General features: G+C 35.7%; 1 protein-coding gene across 4 annotated transcripts in view; it reads right to left on the bottom strand.

Moving 5' to 3' along the window:
- The window catches only part of RPS6KA5 (ribosomal protein S6 kinase A5), a 78258-nt gene that overhangs the window by 36685 nt on the left and 22086 nt on the right, over positions 1–19487 (bottom strand). For 2 of the 4 annotated variants that reach the window (XM_048306355.1, XM_048306358.1), the window contains exons 3-5: positions 14771–14989; positions 11093–11208; positions 10173–10280 (exon numbers count right to left, since the gene is read on the bottom strand). In XM_048306355.1, the coding sequence (XP_048162312.1) occupies positions 10173–10280; positions 11093–11208; positions 14771–14989 (443 nt within the window). Of the gene's footprint in view, positions 1–10172; positions 10281–11092; positions 11209–14770; positions 14990–19487 lie in introns of those variants that run through there. The other 2 variants (XM_048306356.1, XM_048306357.1) reach the window with 1 other exon arrangement.

Genomic DNA, 19487 nt, shown 5'->3' with positions numbered 1-19487 from the left:
AGATATGACAAATTCTGAAACTATAATACTATCATATTCTTTCAAACTGTGAAATTTGACTCCTTAAATATATTTTGTAACTTGTAAAAAGTAAATATATAAAATCAACGCTACTCTTCCCTAAAAGTTCTTTAATAGTGTAAGTATTCTCTAATGGGAATTCCTTGCTATTCGAAGAGATGGTAGGATAGGGTCAAAAGGCTTGGTTAAAACCTAGAGCAAGTTAAGTTCTAGTACAAGAATTTCAAGAAATTGAAACTATGTTATATAAGGGAAAGAACACTTATCAGCTATTAAATTGGCTTGAACTAACTTCCTTGCATTCCATATTAATATAAAATATTCTTGGAACATTATCACATAGCTTAAAAATTGTTCCTTCAATGAAGTCAATATTTAAAAAAAGACAACAAAACCAAAACCTAGAAAACTCAGTGCTGTTGGGCTAAGAACACAAAGGCCACCCGTAGAGCTGGAGAGTCAGAGGTACAGTCTCTGGTGGCACATATTTCATCTGTCAGGAATAACTATGGCTGGCTAGCACCTAGTGCCATGGAGCAAGAGTGTGCAATGGCACAGAAGGGAACCAGATAGCCAGACAGAAGCTCTCTGAAGGCATTCAGGGCTGCTCTGATGATTGACTCCACAAGTCCAATGAAAAATTCTCCAATCCAGACAAGAATTATTTACTGGTTCTCATCATGTTTGTTATGGAGAAATAATATAATTACTATGCATGTTTTGACTGGGTTCTTCTATGGTTTTCAGCAACATTCTTACAACATTCCTATGCTTGTCCGTAGTTCGTAGTTGGCAAATTAAATTGCCTCATTCCCTTAATCTGACTTCATCATTATGAAGGTTTCAAAATGTTATGACCTAACAAGAAAAGAGGACTACTTCTCTCTTGGAGGTATTCTGAAATGGCATAACACATTTAAATAATGTGTTAAATCTAATACAGCTTGACTTCCCACTTAGTCAAGGACAATTCCCCCCTTATTGCATGGGTAGTAAAATTCTCTATACCAACTTTCAGATCAGGTTTAGAGATGACAAATCAAACTCACGAAAAATCATAGTTTAGCTAAAATTCTCTGTATAGTGGGGCTTCTCTTTTAGCAATCACCTAGCATATACTTCACATACTGGAAAAATGCAGAACTGCTTACAAAGTTCCTCAAATTTCTATTTTGTGGTATGATTATTAATATACTAACTGTACCTAAGAAAAATTCTATTTCTTAAGTAGTGCTTCATGCAAATTCTAGCCTAGCAGGAAAGTCAGTCCTGTTAAAAAGACACAGAAGGTATTGTTCTCATGAAGGTTCAGTGATGGCAATGGACATCTCTAATACCCTTTCATGGAAGACTTTATTAAAAAAAATATGCTGAGGAGAGTAATTCTGTCCCAAAAGATACCAAGTATCTAACTTTGTATCAGATTATTTAACAGCTCCCAGCCACTAATTCAAATACATACAGAAGTCCCAACACTCAGCATAAATACCTGCCACCTGGCTAGGACTGCAACACTTCAGCCAGTGAGGAAGAAGCCATTCCAAAAGACACCTGCATGTTGCTCTTCCACAGAAGGTCTCACTCAAAGAGGATAAGGCAGAAACACAGACTCCCAATTCAGAACTCGAAATAGCAGCAAGAGGCAACAGTACTGGAAACACTAAATAGGTAGTGAATCCTCTTGAAGAATAATGCTAGTGTGTTTTTGTGAGATTTCTGAAATGTCTTCGTGTGCATATTTATCAGTATCAATATAATACAAATAGCTTCAGCCACAATGGTATGGCCATTGACTCTTCTATTTTACAGTTTTACCAATTTCTTAGTTAACAAAGAACATTTTAAACAATATACACTAAACTGTCCCCTCTAATAATTTTCTTTTATTCAATGCGTATTTAGAAATTGACAGGAGAATCATTCATTCTACTATTTTTGCAAGGCTGCTGAAGAAAAAGTAAGTAGTTAAGAAATAAGCAAATTCAGACAGCAAAGGTTAGAAAAGATATATAATGTGACTGTATTCAGAAGTAAGACTTAATTGGGTGTACGGGCTCATCTAAAGAGTTTCACAGGGTATCAGATTAAACAATTTTCTTGTCCTTTCAACATAAAATCCATTTCTTAGTCTCCTCAAATGCCTAAAGTGGTAGATAATTTCTAGGCATGAACAGACACCAGTGTTCGTACTGCACCAGAGAACTCTCGCTGTTGCTCTTCATTTGATTAATTCAGGGAAACACACTGGAGTATAACTATCTTCCTTAATTGCTTATACCTCTGAACAAATGCTTCAAATCCCAAGTTGTCTTTCTTCCTTTGTTAAAGGTACATCAAAGTTCCAGACTGCATTAATTAGACCCTCTCTGGGCTCTATCAGTAGCGTTTCAAATAGCACCCATCAGAAATGAAGAGATGTACCAAAATTTCTAGAATACAAGAATCATTGTTCCAATCAAGTACCATCATTGTTCCTATTTTGTACAGCTGTGAGTGTATGTAAACAGAGTCCTGAAAGTCGTAACTTACAGCTTCGCTACAAGCATAAATAGCGAAAGCTTTCCCAGAATTAACAATGGCAGGACCCTGAGCTTATCAACAGGCTCCACAATCTCTTTCACCAATCATAGGGGTTAAGGCATCTCTGCTTAAGACCAATTCTGACAAAATGCAGCTGAGTGAGTGACCTGTGTGGAACCTTCTCAGGGGCCTCTTCCACTTTCAGCTGGGAGCAGAAGTTCAGGCTCCCATTCTTGAACCTTGCATCAGCTGTGCTGTAGGTATGTCTGTACTTGGCTGGGTACCTCGCTGATACTGATCCACCAAATTCAAATCCTGACTTGTCCTCAAGCCTCTTCCCTCACAACAAACTTTTTTGATAACCACTGGACTGTTAACCAAGCCTGTTTTTCTGGCACTAGACTCGTTCTGATCTTGCACTCCTGGTCAGTGAGCACATTGATCCATACCTGCCTCACTATCACACTTAGCTCACACTAATGCAGGGAGCAGTCTCCCCACCCTGCTGCTTCCTGGAAAACTAGTCAAGAACCACAGTTCCTCCAGGAACAGCTTACAGGACTGAAGAATTCATGCAGCTGAAGAGTTCAGCAGTATCACACAGAGCATTTCATATATTAGCTATGAGCAAACTGGCTGCAAGCTACTGATCAAGCAAGACATTAGATTTCCCTCGGTAAGCTTAGTAAGAAAACCAGGACCATAGGATAAATCAAAAGAATAATATCATAACTGAACATTTACTTAAGGCCACATAGCAGAGGTGCTACTAACAAGCTCCCCTGCTGAATGGATTTTACATTTCAGAAAATTCGCAAGTAAAGACTGAGAAGCCTGATTTCTTGGCAGAAACAGGACCTGTACCTTCAGTGAGTCTTAGAAGTCAACCTACCATAGATATTTACCTCAAAAATAGAACTGCACCAAGGAAAAAACCCATCTCCATAGAAATTATACCTCTAACATTCTTCGCCATTATTTTAATGGCCCAGAATAACAATAATTACAATCTTAATTTAGGAAGGCAAAATTATATAAAAATTGGCAAAAAGATCTCTCACAGTTCAAAGATGCGATATAGGTTTAAAATGAGGAAAAAAATCTTGTTTCAACAAAGTCCTTGTGTACTGACTGGTTTCTTGTTTTTACTCACTTCGGTTTTTTAAAATTTCAATTATTTTGGGAAACTTATTGGTGGCAATATCTAAAAATAACACTGAGTAATTAAGCTGTCCATACCAGAAATTATAAAAAAAAGTCTCTCAGCTGAAGACTGTTGCTTCTGCAGCTGTAAACTTCTATTCATGACCAAAACTAACCTTTGCAGGAGACAAACAAGAAAGAACAAAGACAGGCAAAAAGCTTAGTGGTACGCTAGTTAGACTGCTCTGCTGCATATAACAAAATCATAATGAAGACTGTAATATGAAAACAAAAGCTTAGACTAGAGCAAAAATCGTTGCAACAGGGCAGATCAAAGGTCCACTAGTTTGAAATGTCATCGTATGAAGAATTTTTAAAAAAGTATAGGGTCATGTGAAATTAATTGAACATCCTATCCTGGTGGCTGTTCCAGCTTGAAGAAGCCATTTAAGTCAGAATATATTGGTTAGTATGCCTCTTGCCACAGCTAGACTGATGACTTCTGCTTCCAAAACACACATGGAATAATGCTACTGAATTTTTCAAGCAAGAATGAGATTTGCCTGCCAGCAGATGCCATCAGAACAGGCAGATAAAGGGGACAGCAAGGGTAGCTAAACCTTGCACTGTGTTAACCAAGAAAGCTACAACCTCTACCTCTGTGACCCCAGAAAAAAAGTCAATGGAAGGCCACACCCTCATCTAATGTCAAGTGGAGATTCAAGAAACCTTTTCACAGACTTTTACAACAGCAATGTTCAGTTTCACAGCGCAATGCAACTGCAATTCTACATGAAATTATTTAAACCAGTTCCTGATAATGGATTTTAAAGTAAATAACTAAGAGTAAAGAAAACAAAAGTCTCAATTCTGCAGACAAAAAAATTCAGAAACAATGTATTATTGTGTGGGAGGAATGCAAGTCTGTACCACTGTCAACTTGGATGAACATTTTGTACTAGGTTCTTCTCAAAATTCCAATTTTTGGAAGGCTTGTTTTCTAAAGCATCGCCTTTTTGAGATGAGAGAGGTAATAGTACCAAGAAAGAACAGTATACAAAGCAAAACCTGAAAAAATCATATTTCTTCAAAGAGAAGCAAAATTATAAGGTATGGAAGAGTATTAATTCTAGGAAGAGTTCTGCTAGCTGTTACTACAAGCCTTCAAAAGTTAATTTTTATTTTTTTTTTAATAAAGAAAATCATACAGAACATGTCAAATAAACAGTTTCAGAGAGCTCCACATGTAAAAGGTAAAGGAGTGAGAGTGGACCATTTTGCTCAAATGCAATCCATCTGGTTCTAAATTCATTTACATTTGTCTGTGAATCTCTGGTCATGTGAATTTTTCGCACATGGCTGCCCAAGTTTCATGGAAGTAGGGTATTTGCAGTAATTCAAAAGAAAAAAAAATCTATGGGAAAAATGGATTCATGACAATGGGAGCATTTGCTCTCAGAAAGTTACTTGTTTTCCTTTGGAAAACAGAATCAGAATTTTTCTTAGTGACTAGCAACCTAATATCCAATAGAAGATACCAGACTACTTAACACAGAGGTTGGCCTTTCTCCCCAAAATGGGACTTTTTTAAAGTGGTATATTACAATAGGAAAACAGTATCCTTAAAGCAGTCGTTGTAAGGCATCATGATCTGTCTTGCAAAAATTCTTAACAGAACTTTAATATTTTGGCATCAAAATCTGGACAGAAACTATTTTATGCTCTGGTCTTCTGCATTAGTGGTCCACGCTGGAAAAGCACAATCTTCCTTGTGATAAGCACTGAAAAAGGAAACCTCCTGGGCAAAGGCTCAGTCAGTCATCTGATCACTGATGACCTGGTTTTGCAGTTAAAGTAGTCCAGCTCAGTGATGTGCCTGTAGAGTGTTTGGTAGTTCTTAATATTCAATTTCAAGACAGTTAAAACTGAGCCAACTGAAGTACACCAAACAAAACAAGAAGTTTTTGCCATTGTTTCATGTCTTTTTCCAAAATTAATTATCCAGACATATTTATAACCCATGTTAACTTCTGTGGACTAATTTCACTATTCAATTTACTCTTACTTTTTTCTCTTTGGAGAAATGTAAATCTACTCCTTATACCTGTTTATGTCTACATCACTGAACAATTCTTTAACTAAAACACAAGTTATCTGAAGTATGGATAATTTTAGTCTTTTTTGCAAGAGAATGCTCAGTGTTGGACAATGTACTGTCTAATTGCAATGATAAGACATTTTCACTTCAATTAGACAAGTATAAGGGGTCTTTTAAAGCCTTTTAAAGTTAAATGCATAGCTAATCTACTAGTTCACTCACGTGAGATGACAGTTCCTAAAGCAATAAATGAGTCAAGTTGTAGTCACACCTCTCTGTTCTGCACTACCTTTAAACTCCACTAAGAACGTATACAAATCTCTTCCTAGATCATCTACCAAAACCCATAGTGGACCAGTCTCCATTTAATCACTTTTCCTCCAACGAATATCATTTAAAATTTTTTAAAACTAACTAATTTTCTTTCCAGAACAAAATGTTCACTCTATCATCAAATAAATGAAATCGAACAATTCAACAGTGAAAAGCATTTGAGAGTTATAACTAAATTTCCAACTCTGATCAAGAGATTTTCAGATGAAGAAACAACAATGTATATTAAATATTCATTCTACACATCAGATAGAAGTACACAGACATCCACCCAAAGTCTTAGGTTTCAATTCAATCATCCCTCATACAGAATATCCACTTTTATATTATTTATTGCCAAGGCATTTGTATGCTCACAGACACACTGTTTGAAGACTGACAACATTCAGTATTTACTATCTAATTTATTTGAACTTCATTAAGCAAACACAAAAATTTCAGAAAAAACTTAAGATAATGCAGAAGACATGTACCAATGCAGAAGAATTGAGCACTTCACTATACTCTGGAAGAAAGTGTACTTCACTGGATTTAATTAAGAAGAAAAACTTTAATTATTATGCATGGTCAAATATATCATTTTTACAGTAATTCAATGCATGTGTTCATATTATTTTTTCTGAGACATAGATATCTCCATGTATACTAAAATATGATTTTTAGTTTGGTTACAGAACTAAAGGAAATGTGAGCAGAAAGATCGTAAAAAATGAAGTTGCATTTTAGCAATACACATCAAAATTAAGACCAGACCTGATGACTAGGTTAAACTGACACTGACCAAATCAAAACAATTCCAGCATAGAAGTAGAGCTATTAATGAGATAAAAATATGCCTAAGCCACAAGTCCACAAGACAAACCACAAAAAATACAATGGAAAAAAACCCCAGAACAACTACTTAGGAGTTTTAGGGCTTTTAAAGATAAATGCATTACACGACTTTGAAGTGATTTCACCTGTGCGATGAACAAAACAGTGCTGTAGAAGTTTCAAGTCATACCAATTCTCCATATGCCCAATAATAACTTATATTAATGTCATGTGCAGATATACTTTGAACCCCAGTTAGACAAACACTCAGCTGAGATGCATGAAAACATAAGGATAAAATTGTCTTTTTTACCCCGATATTTTTTACAAATTAGTTGAGATTTAAAAATCATAAACACTAGCCTTAAATTCATCACAGGGTTAAGAATACAAATGCCATAAAAGGTAATACTAAATCTCTTTCAATCTCTTAATCTCTTACTAATTCCATTCTATGGTTAGGCTAGTAAAACTGTAGGTCTTCATGAGCTTTTAAATAAAGTTTGCATCAAAAGTAATTTCATACCTAAATACTTTGTGAGACTGACCTACCCTACGTGAAAATTCTTTTTTATTTAACTTTTTTATTCTAGTCAGGTTATTTCTTCTTTTTGCATGTAAATAAAATCATATCGCTTCATTTTAAAGATAAAACAAAGGAAACACCACTGTTGATTCAGTTGTAAAAGACAAATTTCAGGTTTTAGCAAAACAGTAGCATAAAATATTTTAAAGCTCTTAAAGCTGCACTGCTTTAACTTGGGTATTTTATTCTTGCATGCTATTTTCACATAATAACAGAGAGAATACTTGACAGTGCATTCTTCACACTCATGCTTTAGTAGCTCCATGGCCGAGATCAATAGGTTTCTGCTTTCCTACAAGTCACAGGCATTTGCTTCCTTTCACTCAAGTGCTTAGGAAAAGCAGCTTCCCACCTCTCCACTGTTGAATAGTCAATCTGCTGTAATTATTGTAGTTCTGTTAGATTTATTACGTGCCCAGCTACATGGAAATCATCAACAGCCATCAGATTACAGCAGAGACAATGAAAACATTGAATCATGATGTTTTCTAGCAAGCATCCCTAACTACAAAACTATCCAAAATTCATAAATACATGGTGAAGGGTTTCTCTCTAATAAGAACTCTAAATGTAGTACATACCTCTACTATGATAATTTTTATACATTTTAAATAACCTAAATATATCTTGTTTCAGAAAATTAGTCCGAAGAGGGAGTTACTAGAACAAATTCCACTTGCTTAAGTACACGTTTCTAACGGTGAAGTTCTTGCAAGAAGCAGGTGGACCAGGAAAGACATGTGAAGAAAGGGAGAGATAGGAAAGTACACTGCTCTGATTAAATTGCAATTGCTACACCTTTATCCGACTTACACATTTGTGTAATTTTATTTAAAAGTGCTACCCTAGTGAGCATGAAAACAGCTATACAGGCAAATTCTACCTGTTGTAAGTACATTGGTTCAGAAGTGTAAGTATCTATTCTAATGAATTTTAAGTGTTCTAGTAGTAGTTCAATTGTCTACAGAGAATAAAATATGAAATGTCAATTTCTATGTGTAAATGGTTTATTTTAATCATGGTTAAGTTCAGTAGCTAAATTACAAAAGCACACATGAAAAGTGGAGACAATTCCTTAGATTTTGAAAGCAAACAATGCAATTGCAATTACTTTTTTCATTAGATGAAACATGAGAAATGAGTTTTTTTTACAGGGAAGACAAATACAAAATGTGAAAGAGAATAAAAGAAAAAATATAATTAAGTGAACACATTTCTAAGGTATATATTGAAAATAGAATGGATTAGAGTCAGAAGAACTGACATTAAATGACCAAGGAGCAAGGTGGCTTTATTTAATGACTGGAGAAAGAGGAATCCGATTCATAGTGTGGATAAAGCAAACAGGTACCTCCGATGCCTATCCAAGTCCTCACCTTTCCTTGCACTGCTTGTAAATTATGTGCCAAAGGTGAGCACAGATGAGGTGCACTTCTTAAAAACAACTGTTTTGAGACTTTAAGGTTATGATTCTCTATTCAACACAGTGAAGATTTAGGCTTCATTCAACTTTGGCTGCGAGGCTGGGGAACTGCTCCTTTTCTCTCCCATCAGTGCAACAATACCAGTACTTTGCTTTGTCTCTTGCGCCCAGCACAGTTTTTCTCACAGCTCTAAGCAGGTCCCACTCTCCCTAGCCACACCTTTCACTATCATTCTTTCCTGATGAAAACTGCATCTCTCTGTACTTACTCTCTGGCACTGGTGTGGCAATCTGCTGCTAATCCCTTCTCATACCAGTTGAACCTCCTCTTGGTTTTGTGCTGTAACTTTAAAAGGAATATACTGACATTATCTCTACTACTTCCCTGGTTCAGAAAATAAAATTTAGTATCTTTTAAAATGGTCCCTCTTAAATCCCACCAGACTCCATCTGAAATGCAAATATTCTAGAGAAACTACCAGCTATCTATTTTTAGAAAACCCTTCTGCCGCTTCTAACAAAGACTTTTAGATCTGCAGTCCCAGTTTTCAATACCTCTGATTTGGCTAATGTGAAAGCCAAAAAATATCCATTTTTAAATTTTCTCAGAAGAAAAATCCTGCACAATTTTGACTCTCTGAAATCTAAAAAGCCTATTTGGAGACAGAACTGTACCTTACAAATAATTAATAGCGAACATCAACAGTCAGAGATCACTATGTTAGGTACTATGTACGTCTCTAGAATGAGATAAGCTTTTATCCTAAAAGCTTGCAATTAAGCTTATTAAAAGTGACACGAAGACGTGAGAAAAAGACAAGATAATAATACATTAATTATTATTAGCATAAAGAAGAGTCATAGCATACCATTTGCCTAGTCATTGCAAAGAATTAGCACAGTCAAGTTTTTTTTTTAAAAAGCATCTGAAAATGAAAATGTAACTGACTTTTCAGACATACACGGGTCTTTCCCTTTTCATGTCAAGGTCAGCAGAAGAAAGCATGAAAGTTTTTCAGGGAAAACTAGAACAAAGATGTATGGCAACACTGGCAGGCCTAAGACCAATAAACTGGAAGCTCAGAACCTAGTAACACAGACAACTAGATTTTGTCCTATGATGTAGGAGTCTGGAATGCAGGTTTTCCACCCTTCTCAAATGTGCTTAGGATTCCAATGAAACACTGTCATCTTGCTCAATTCTGTCCACACTTACTGGAGAGCCAAGTACTCACCTCATCAGTAAGAAACTCCTTACTTAGACCAAAGTCTGTCAGCACCACATGGCCATCAGAATCGAGGAGAATATTCTCAAGTTTTATATCCCGATATATAATCCCCAACTGCAAACAGAATACAAAAAAAGGTATTTCCAAATAGTGTAACCACATCAAGAAGATGTTGCTGAATGCATTTAAATATGAAGCCACCAAAATTCTCCTTATTAAGGTAATCTGACACATGAAAGTTGCTCCTCAAAAAAGACAACTTGTAAAAGCCTTTGAAGAAATAACTTTAAAATTACATTAAAATTCTCAGAAACTACACTGTGCATTAATGTCTTAAAATTTAAAGGACATATTGTATATCACTCGAATTTAAAAGTGACTGAACACTTGCTGTTGAGTGCAAAACTCAGTTCAGCTTTTACTGAGAATGAAAACAGATGCTTCTGTTATATGGTCTAGACATAGACCAGACAGGTATGCACACTTTGCAATAGTCTACAAATCTATTTACTACTTCTGAGAACTGTAACACTTTTCATGCCTACAGCTGTGCTAGAACTCTACTACTCAGTTGTGTAGAAACAAGGATAACTGAATAATACAACCCAAAACTTTTTCATGTTCATTACAAATTAGTTTTACTGATATACACTGTTTCACAAGGATTACTAAAAATGACCTAATCATTTGTCAGTAACACTACTCTTCACCCTGCAGACAAAAATTTGTAGCCTTAAACTGGTGCACAAGGAGGGACATTTCATTGGGGATTATTTCTAATTATACAACTAATGTCCCAATGTTAGATAAAGTTACTTTCAATTTAAAACAATCTAAAACAACAGTTCTCCTTACTAACTTTATATGATACAAAAAGAATACAGCTCTAAGTCCTCAAAATCAGCACCAGAATGAAGTTACTTTACCTTGTGGAGATGTTCAAGTGCCAAAACGATTTCTCCAATGTAAATTTGCACCTCATTTTCTGAGAACCTCTCTCTGTGTGAAAGATGAGTAAACAATTCTCCTCCATTTATATAGTCTAAAAAATAGAACAAAGAACCTTATAATTCCACTTTCCGACAATTTAATTTTCTTATTGGAACATTATTAGGTACTTTGTAAGTTATTTAGTAACACATTCTTATCAGATGCTTTTACTTTATTGTCATTCACCAGTATTTCATCATGCTGTACAATACTCAATTTCTTTCTTAGAGGACTGAGGGAAGAACAAGACCCACTTTTGAATAAGCAGTAAAACCATAAAATAACCCTCAACTATTCCTAAATTATAAAGATGGGGTTTTTCACAAAATCAGTCTTTTAGTTACTTAGGAATATGAAAAGAAAGAAGTACAAATGATAGCTACAAACAGAACCGTTGTAGACTCTCATGAAGTAACTCTGATGAGCAGCAAGGCAGACTGACATAAAGAAAGGCAATTCAGAAAACAGGTATTAGGGGAAATAATCAACTACTGACAATTACACAGTTTTCCCTTCACAAGGGAAACCTTGATGGCAAAACTTACTGGAGGAGATTATTTCCACATACACTCCCTCATGGAAACCACACTTTCATTCTTTGCAGGCTATGACACAAGGATTTTCCCACAGTATGGAAAAGGGGAAAAAAAAATTATTACAACAGAGCTCCACTGTAACACAAACATATTTTAGATGTAGAGCTGTTTATGCTAGCAGTGTACATTACAGCCATTAATTTGCAACCTCAGAGCCCCCATTTTTGTATTTGAGGTCTACATATACAGAGCAGGGAACATGCCCCACAACATTTTACTCAGTATTTTCTTGAATATTGTTTCTACAGATCCATGGGTATAACACATAAATCCATGAAAGTGGTCCAATCCTATTTTAAGTTAATAGTTTGAGGGAGAAAGCATATATACAAATTACACACATTCTGATCTCTCTCCACTTTTCAGTTCTCTCTTTGAAAAGAAGTATTAGTGGAATCAAACAACGTGAGAAGGATTATTTATCTGGACCAGTAAGAAAACGAAAAGATTTAATGAAGTATAAATAACCCACATTTTACAATTGCTTCCTTCTTCTAGAAGAGCTCCAGCATGTAGAAAAAGGTAACAGAAACAAATGTTTTTAAATATTTCTACCCGGAACTGTTAACTTAGCACAAAGTAAGCACTGAATTGCCAGGTGCTGTTCTAAGGACTGTGACAGATCCAAACCAAAGCTGCCACAGGATTGGCACAACAAGCTTAATTTTATCCAGACTGTAACACTAACCACAGCCCAGTGAAACAACCAGCCGTCAAATTCTTGGTGCAAGATCAAATGAATCACTGACACAATGGAAAAAAAAAAAATTCCTGGTTAGTTCAGTATAAACTCCCACCTGACAGTTCAGATTATTTAGCTATTTTTTAAAGTATTAGAAGGTTAACCTTGCGTGACAAGCTTTGTATAGAAATAATGGTACTCACATGGATATAACACATTGTTCGTTCAGTATAGCTTAAAGCCAACATAAAACCTGGAATCAACTCCTAACCCTGTTTTCTGGAAATCTGGCAGAAATGCAGCTGCATGTCTGTACTTGATTCAGTCTAAATTCATATAGCTATGTAATCTGACAGCATGAAGAACTGTACTAAATATTGCACTGAGGCTCCAATTCTAAAACCTCTTAAAACTAAAATGGTAGGTTGCTCACATACCAAATTCAGCCAAGTACAAAAACAAGACAGATAGTGGTTTCCCTCAAAATCCAGAAGCCTCTGAAACATTTAACTTCCAAAACTACATTGAAGTGATTTACACAGACTTACATAATAAGACATGAAAAATTTGTAACCACCTATTTGGGTTTTTTTCCCTCAGGGAGGGTGTGAAGCCCAGTTGATTTATAAAGTAGCTTTACATCATGTTAAGTAAGAGAAATTTTCACTGTTACAGAAAGTCATTAAAAGTAATTTTGAAACTAATTATTCGTATTTTCTGCTGAAAATGAAGGAAAAAAGGATCTTTCTGGCCCCAACAGATGTGCTGAAAATGGATGTAGAACTTATGAGAAAGAATTACAGCCTTTTGTTTTGTTTTTCTCTCTCTTAGCTATGAACTTCTTGCTTCAAACATCACCTCAACATTGTGTTATGGTGGACACGTGCCCAGGCTGCACTATCTGCTACACAACTTTCTTCAGAACTACTGGGCTTGCTCCTTTTTGACTCTTATGAGAATATAATATCAAGCTTTTTAATTTGCTTTCATACAAGAGGCTTTTATTGCCTTCTAATTAACCTTATCGCCTAAATTTTCCCCCTGCTATGTATTTATCTTTAGGCAACTACATTATCTCAGGTTTGAGGGGGTTTTTTGTTTGGGTTTCCCCTTTTTTTAAAAATATTTCTAATGGGATCTAAGCTGCATTTTAGCAAAAACTATCTGGACTTAAAGAATGGTTCTATAATATTTATAATAAATGTTCGCATTTTATCTCATTGGATATTTCAATTTTTTCCAAGTTATTAATCAATAACTTTAAATGCAATAAAAATTTCAAAACCTTAATTATTAACAGTTACTATCAAGGAATCAGAAAGCTATCAATATATTTCTAACTATTTATTTGTGACAAACTTTTATGTATTTCTCTAATGTCCTAGTCAGAGGAATTTGCAAGAAACTATATTACAATTTTCAACTCTCATTTTCAAAAGGAATTTAGTGAATACTCAATTTCAGTTCCACATATTTATTATTTCACTGCAGTATATGAAACTAAGGTATGTATATAAAATATCTTTCTAAGAATTGACACCTAGAGGTGTAGATTCATTTAACATTAATAAAATTTTGCTAATTTAATGTAAATCAGCCTGTTAATAAAGGTTAAAAAATCAAAGTTGTGGACAAAAAGGAATGCAAAACCTGCACTTCAATTAAAGGACAATTTACTTCCTCAAACATTTCACTAGAGAAACATATTATTAATCCAAGCCTTACATTAATCATTCATTTTACAATTCTTTTAAAATTCTCTAAGTAAGAAGGTCTTAAAAATTGCTGGCAATTTTCTTACAAATACACTTCATACACCAAAATTTGCTACACTAAATTGCATACACTAAATTTGCTGCTAATCTGAAAGGTAAATTTCTAAAATTAGAGTAATACCAAACCTTATGAACAAGTCTACTTTCAGCACAGAAATGTGTGATTTTGGATTGTCTCTTTACACCCAAAAATTGAAACATGGAAGCATCTCAATACTCAAATACTCAATATCTCATAACAAAACACTTAACAAAGCAAATGCTTCCAGGTCATTGATGAACATACATTTTTTGCTGCATATAAGATAACCACTACACCCCCCAAGTCAGAGTAGCACACTGAAGCTCAAACAGGAAAACCACAAACACAGACACTGTCGAAGATGAACAGTATTTTACTTCCTATGCTCTCTCATGCAATCTCCAAACACACTGTACTTTAGACCACATGAAAAAAACCTTACAAAACATTGAGATAGAAGGGCTTTTTGGGGGGAGTTTTGTTGTTGTTTTTTTTTTTTTTTTTTTTTAATAAAAACTTTAATCCTGAAGACTACTCACCTAAAATGAGATGAAGCTTTGTATCTGTCTGGAAGGCATAATGTAACGTGACCAAAAACGGTGATTGCCTAATGTGCTCCAAGACTTGTCGTTCTGTCCTTGTGTGCTCAGTTGTTTTGGCTTTTTGAACTATAGTTGCTTTCTTCAGTACTTTCATGGCATACAGTTTTCCAGCATCATGGCCGCTTACTTTCCTCACCAGGAACACTTTTCCATAGGCTTAAAAATTGGGGAGGGGAAAAAAAAAAAAACAAAACCAAAAGCAAAGAAAAGAAACACAAAGAAGAAAAAAAAAAAAAAAGACAAAAAGAAAAGACAATACAAGTTACCTACCTGTACTATAGATCTGTCTAATACCATTATTACTTTCAATTACTCATTGTTACGGCAGACAGTAATCACCCAGGCTAAAAATCTACCAAAACACTTTCCGTCTTTCAGATTGACCTTTACTGAGCAAAATTTCAACCCAATGAGCTTCATAACTGAATGCTGCAAGAGTGGGAAAAGCAATCCAACCACTTCAGTATTTAAAAATTATTTTAAAAGCTGATGATTTCTTCCTTTGTAATATACTAAAACATCCACATCTAGAATTAAGCAAGAGTTCCGAGTAAGAGAGATGCTATTTTTTTGTTCTTAAAATAGTCTGCCCATATTTGCACAACTCCTATACTTTCATTACTGGTTTTAAAGCACTGAAGTTACAAAAACCTGTAGAAAAGCCAATGAATTCTTCCCATCAGTATTTCATACATAGGAGCTTTCTGAGGCTCTCATAATGAGCTTAAAAGGACTCCTAGGAATTCTACATAAATAAATGTGATACCACTACTAGGCAAACCTGTAGAAACAGTAAAGGTTAGAATAAGTGTCCAGTTGCTGGGCCATGATTTCATTGCAATTACAGAGATACAGCAGGATAGCTTGCATAACTGGAATACTGTCATGGATGGTTACACACTTTTTAGGAAAGAGGCCAGAAAGGCAAGGTGGTGGAGTTCTCTTTATGTAAGACAAAACTTAAAATGTATCAAGCTCTGCCTAGGGGTAGATGAAGGAGGAGCCAAGAGCTTATGGGTAAGAATTAAGGGATAGGCTAAAATGGGTGACGCTGTTTACTACAGACCACCTGATTAGTAAGAGGAAGTAGATGAGGCCTTTCACAGACAGCAGAAGTAGCTGTCACGATCACAGGCTCACAGTTCTCATAACCACTCCCACAGCTGCTGGAAAGACATCACAGCTTGGTACATGGGAGCCCAGGAGGTTCCTGCAGAGCACTGATACCTCTGACAAAGGTGGTGGGGAAGCCCACAGGGAGAGGTGTGTTGCTGGACCTTGTACTAACAAACCAAAAAGGACGGGTTGGTGATGTGATGGCTGGTGGCAGCCTTGACTGCAGTGTCCATGAGAAGCTGGTGTTCAGGATCCTGCATGGAAGAAGCATGGCAGTAAGTAGGATTATAGCCCTGGACTTCAGGGCTATAATAACTCTGGCATCTTCAAGGGCCTACTTGGAGGAATCTCATAGGTTAGGTCTCCAGAAGGTAGAGTGGGTCCAAAAGAGATGGTTAATATTCAAGTAGCACTTCCTCTATGCTTGAGACCAGGACATCCCTGTGAATAAGAAATTAAGCAAAGGGAGCTGGAGACCTGCATAGATGGGCAAGGCACTTCTGGCAAAATTCAGGCAGAAGAAGGAAGTTTACAGAATGTGGAAAAAAGGTCAGGCCACTTGGGAAGAATATAGGAATATTGTCCAAGTATTGCAGATATGTGTCAAGGAAATCAAAGGTCCACTTGGAATTAAATATGGCAAGGGATATCAAGGACAACAAGAGGGGCTTCTTCAAGGATATCAGCAGCAAAAGGGAGACTTAGGAAAATGTGGGCCCACTGCCAAATGAAGTAGGTGCCCTGGTGACGAAAGGTACAGAGAAAGAGTTACTGAACACCTTTGCTTCTTACTCACTGCTAAGGCTGGTCCTCAGGAATCCCAGAGCCTGGGGACTTTCCCTTGGTTGAAGATAGGGTCAGACAAACCTGATACCCACAAATTCATGAGCCCTGGAGGGATTCACCCAAGAGTGCTGAGGGATTTAGCAGATGTTATTGCTAGACTATCATGTTTGAAAGGTCATGGAAAACAAGAAAGATTCCTGAGAACTGAAGAAAAGCCAATACCACAACAGGCTTCAAAAAGGGCAAGTGGTAATCTAAAAAAATAAATAGAATGTTAGAAACTTCAAAGAAAGTATTGAAGTGAAGAAATAACACAAATGTACCACCCCCCATACCTTCAACACAAACCCAGAAATCCCTTATGCTGTGTTAGAAATCCTTGTGTGCTCCTGTCTTGAATGAAGCACGCTATTTTGGTACCTTCTGTCTTCTGTCCCCAACTACCCTGCTCCCATCAGAAAAAAGTATAAAACATTCAAAAGGGATAAAAGAATTCCTCTAAATATGAAGGAAACTAAACATACTTCCATGTTTTATTTAGCCTGAAAAAGTAGAGTACTTAAGAAGATTACAGAGAGTTAAAAAAGAAAAAATCAAAAACTATAAGAACTAAAGTAAAGAACAATTTTCATTATTTTTAGAAACAAAATAACTAAGGCAACAAATTAAATCATTAGGTATCAGTATTAAGAACTAGGCAAAGCACACAAACAAATATGCAGTTAAGCTGTGGAACTAGTGTTACATGATACTGCAGCTGTCAAAAATGCAGATGAATTTAAAAAGATTACATAAATCCCTGAGGGAGAGGAAAGCACATCAAGTGTTGCCAAACACTGAAGAGAATCTCTGGCTCAGGCAGACCCCAAACTGCAGGTTGCTACAAGCTCACTAAGGAAACCATCATTGTAAGCCTCTCCTTAAGCCATCACGAGACAGAAAAACAAACCAGCTGGTTGTTTTGTCCGACCCTTGTAATTACCTTCACACTATTTTCTCAAAGAGAATGCTCAATAACTCAAACCTGACGTACACTAGACAAGTGTATACTGTCCTGATGTGAGACACTAAAATTTAGTTGCCCTTTAAAAATGCTACAGCATACAAAGCTCCCAATAAGCATCACGTGCAACTCCAGATTTCTTGCTGGATTTTTCCCAGAGAGGTAATAGAGAGTTTTAAACTACCAAATGACATGTGAGCATTTTTCCTAAATCCAGGTTCTCCTCCAGTCAGTATATAAAACTGATACTGCTCATATACTGAGCAATTATTTTTAAGAAGTTTTTTACGTGACTCATCACACCCTAAAGAAACGTGCTTCCCTTCTTTACAGAACTCATTACCGGCAAAAAGAGCTTTCATAAAGTAAGTTTTCATAACATATCTCTCAAGAATGGCAAATAGAATAGGTGATTGTAAACATCTTCCTATTTTGTGAGATATGTAGGACAGTCTCTTTCAAGACTTTGCATTTTATGTTTCATTTCCCAACCTTCTAGTTACAAGATCTCAAGCATACCTAAGCCAGACTGAATGGTCACCAGGTACTCATCAAGAAATGGATAAACAGATGTAAAAGGATTACTCTAGTAAAATAGGCATGAGCCATAAATCCTGTCATGATATACAGACGCAGGTGACCTGAATCAAGGTTATACAGACCATAATATTGTGACCACAGTAATACTGTTATGCATATGCACCATTTTAATCTTATTTCCTATTTTCCAATACTAGATGTTAAATTATTTTTAGCATCTGAAAAACAGATTCCTACTACTGAGATAATTGTTTTAAAGAACTGCTTCCAAAAGTAGTATTTACATTTTTATAAGGAGTTAGTTCTCAAAAAAAAGTGTAGGTAACACTTTTGCATTTTCTAACAGGCAACAAAAACAGTGCAGAGAATGGCCTTAACCTGCATTTCCCAAATGCTTAAAGAAGAAGCCCTAGTTTACACCAGGTTTTAAATGGAGTTTGAAAATTAACTTCCCTGTGCCTTTCTGAAAAGCAGTCTAGAGCATTAAACGTAAGTTTCCTTAGGTTCCCAGGAAACAGTAATTTTATCAGAAATGTTGGAGAACATTAAGCTAAATTAAAATAAAGAAAAGCCTCAGGATTTTAACACTTGGCTACCTGTATCTTTAATCACATTTTATAAAAACATATAATAATGCATCTTAAGTGAGAGAATGCGGTACCTACTACAGCTTTACACGTAGTATCAGAGAAAATTATCTGGTACAGTGTAATGGCTGTAAGACTCTCTAGAAACAACACTCTTGTTACCATAAAAGACTTTGCAACATAGAGCTTTGCCATGGTACAAATTGTTTCTTCAGGAATCTGAAAAGGACTGACAGAAAGATGACGATTCTCAGCATTTTTTATGAGAATAAATCTCAAGTAGCACTATTTTAATCAAATGACTCATAATATATTCAACACCAGAATCTCTGATATCACCACAAGATATCTACTTAAAAGACAACACTGCAAAAGCAATTTATTTGAGTGGCAGCAAGGAGAGAGCACATAAGCTAATTGCAATACTCTTACCTGACAATTGTACTTCAGTAAAGCTTTTTTAATTTCTCAAAGAGCAACATTTTAGTGTTCATTCTCATAAAATCTCATGCACATCTAATCTATGCCAAGGCAGAAATATTTAGCCAGCAATATATACCCCATAATGAAACACACACAATCACCAAATATCCAGCCCCCAAATTCATTGAAAATACATTAA

Source organism: Corvus hawaiiensis, chromosome 6, assembly GCF_020740725.1.
Source record: "Corvus hawaiiensis isolate bCorHaw1 chromosome 6, bCorHaw1.pri.cur, whole genome shotgun sequence".
In the NCBI taxonomy this organism is placed as follows: Eukaryota; Metazoa; Chordata; class Aves; order Passeriformes; family Corvidae; genus Corvus; species Corvus hawaiiensis.
The sequence above is the reverse complement of the archived record's forward strand: the minus strand, read 5'-3'. Positions and strand labels throughout refer to the sequence as shown.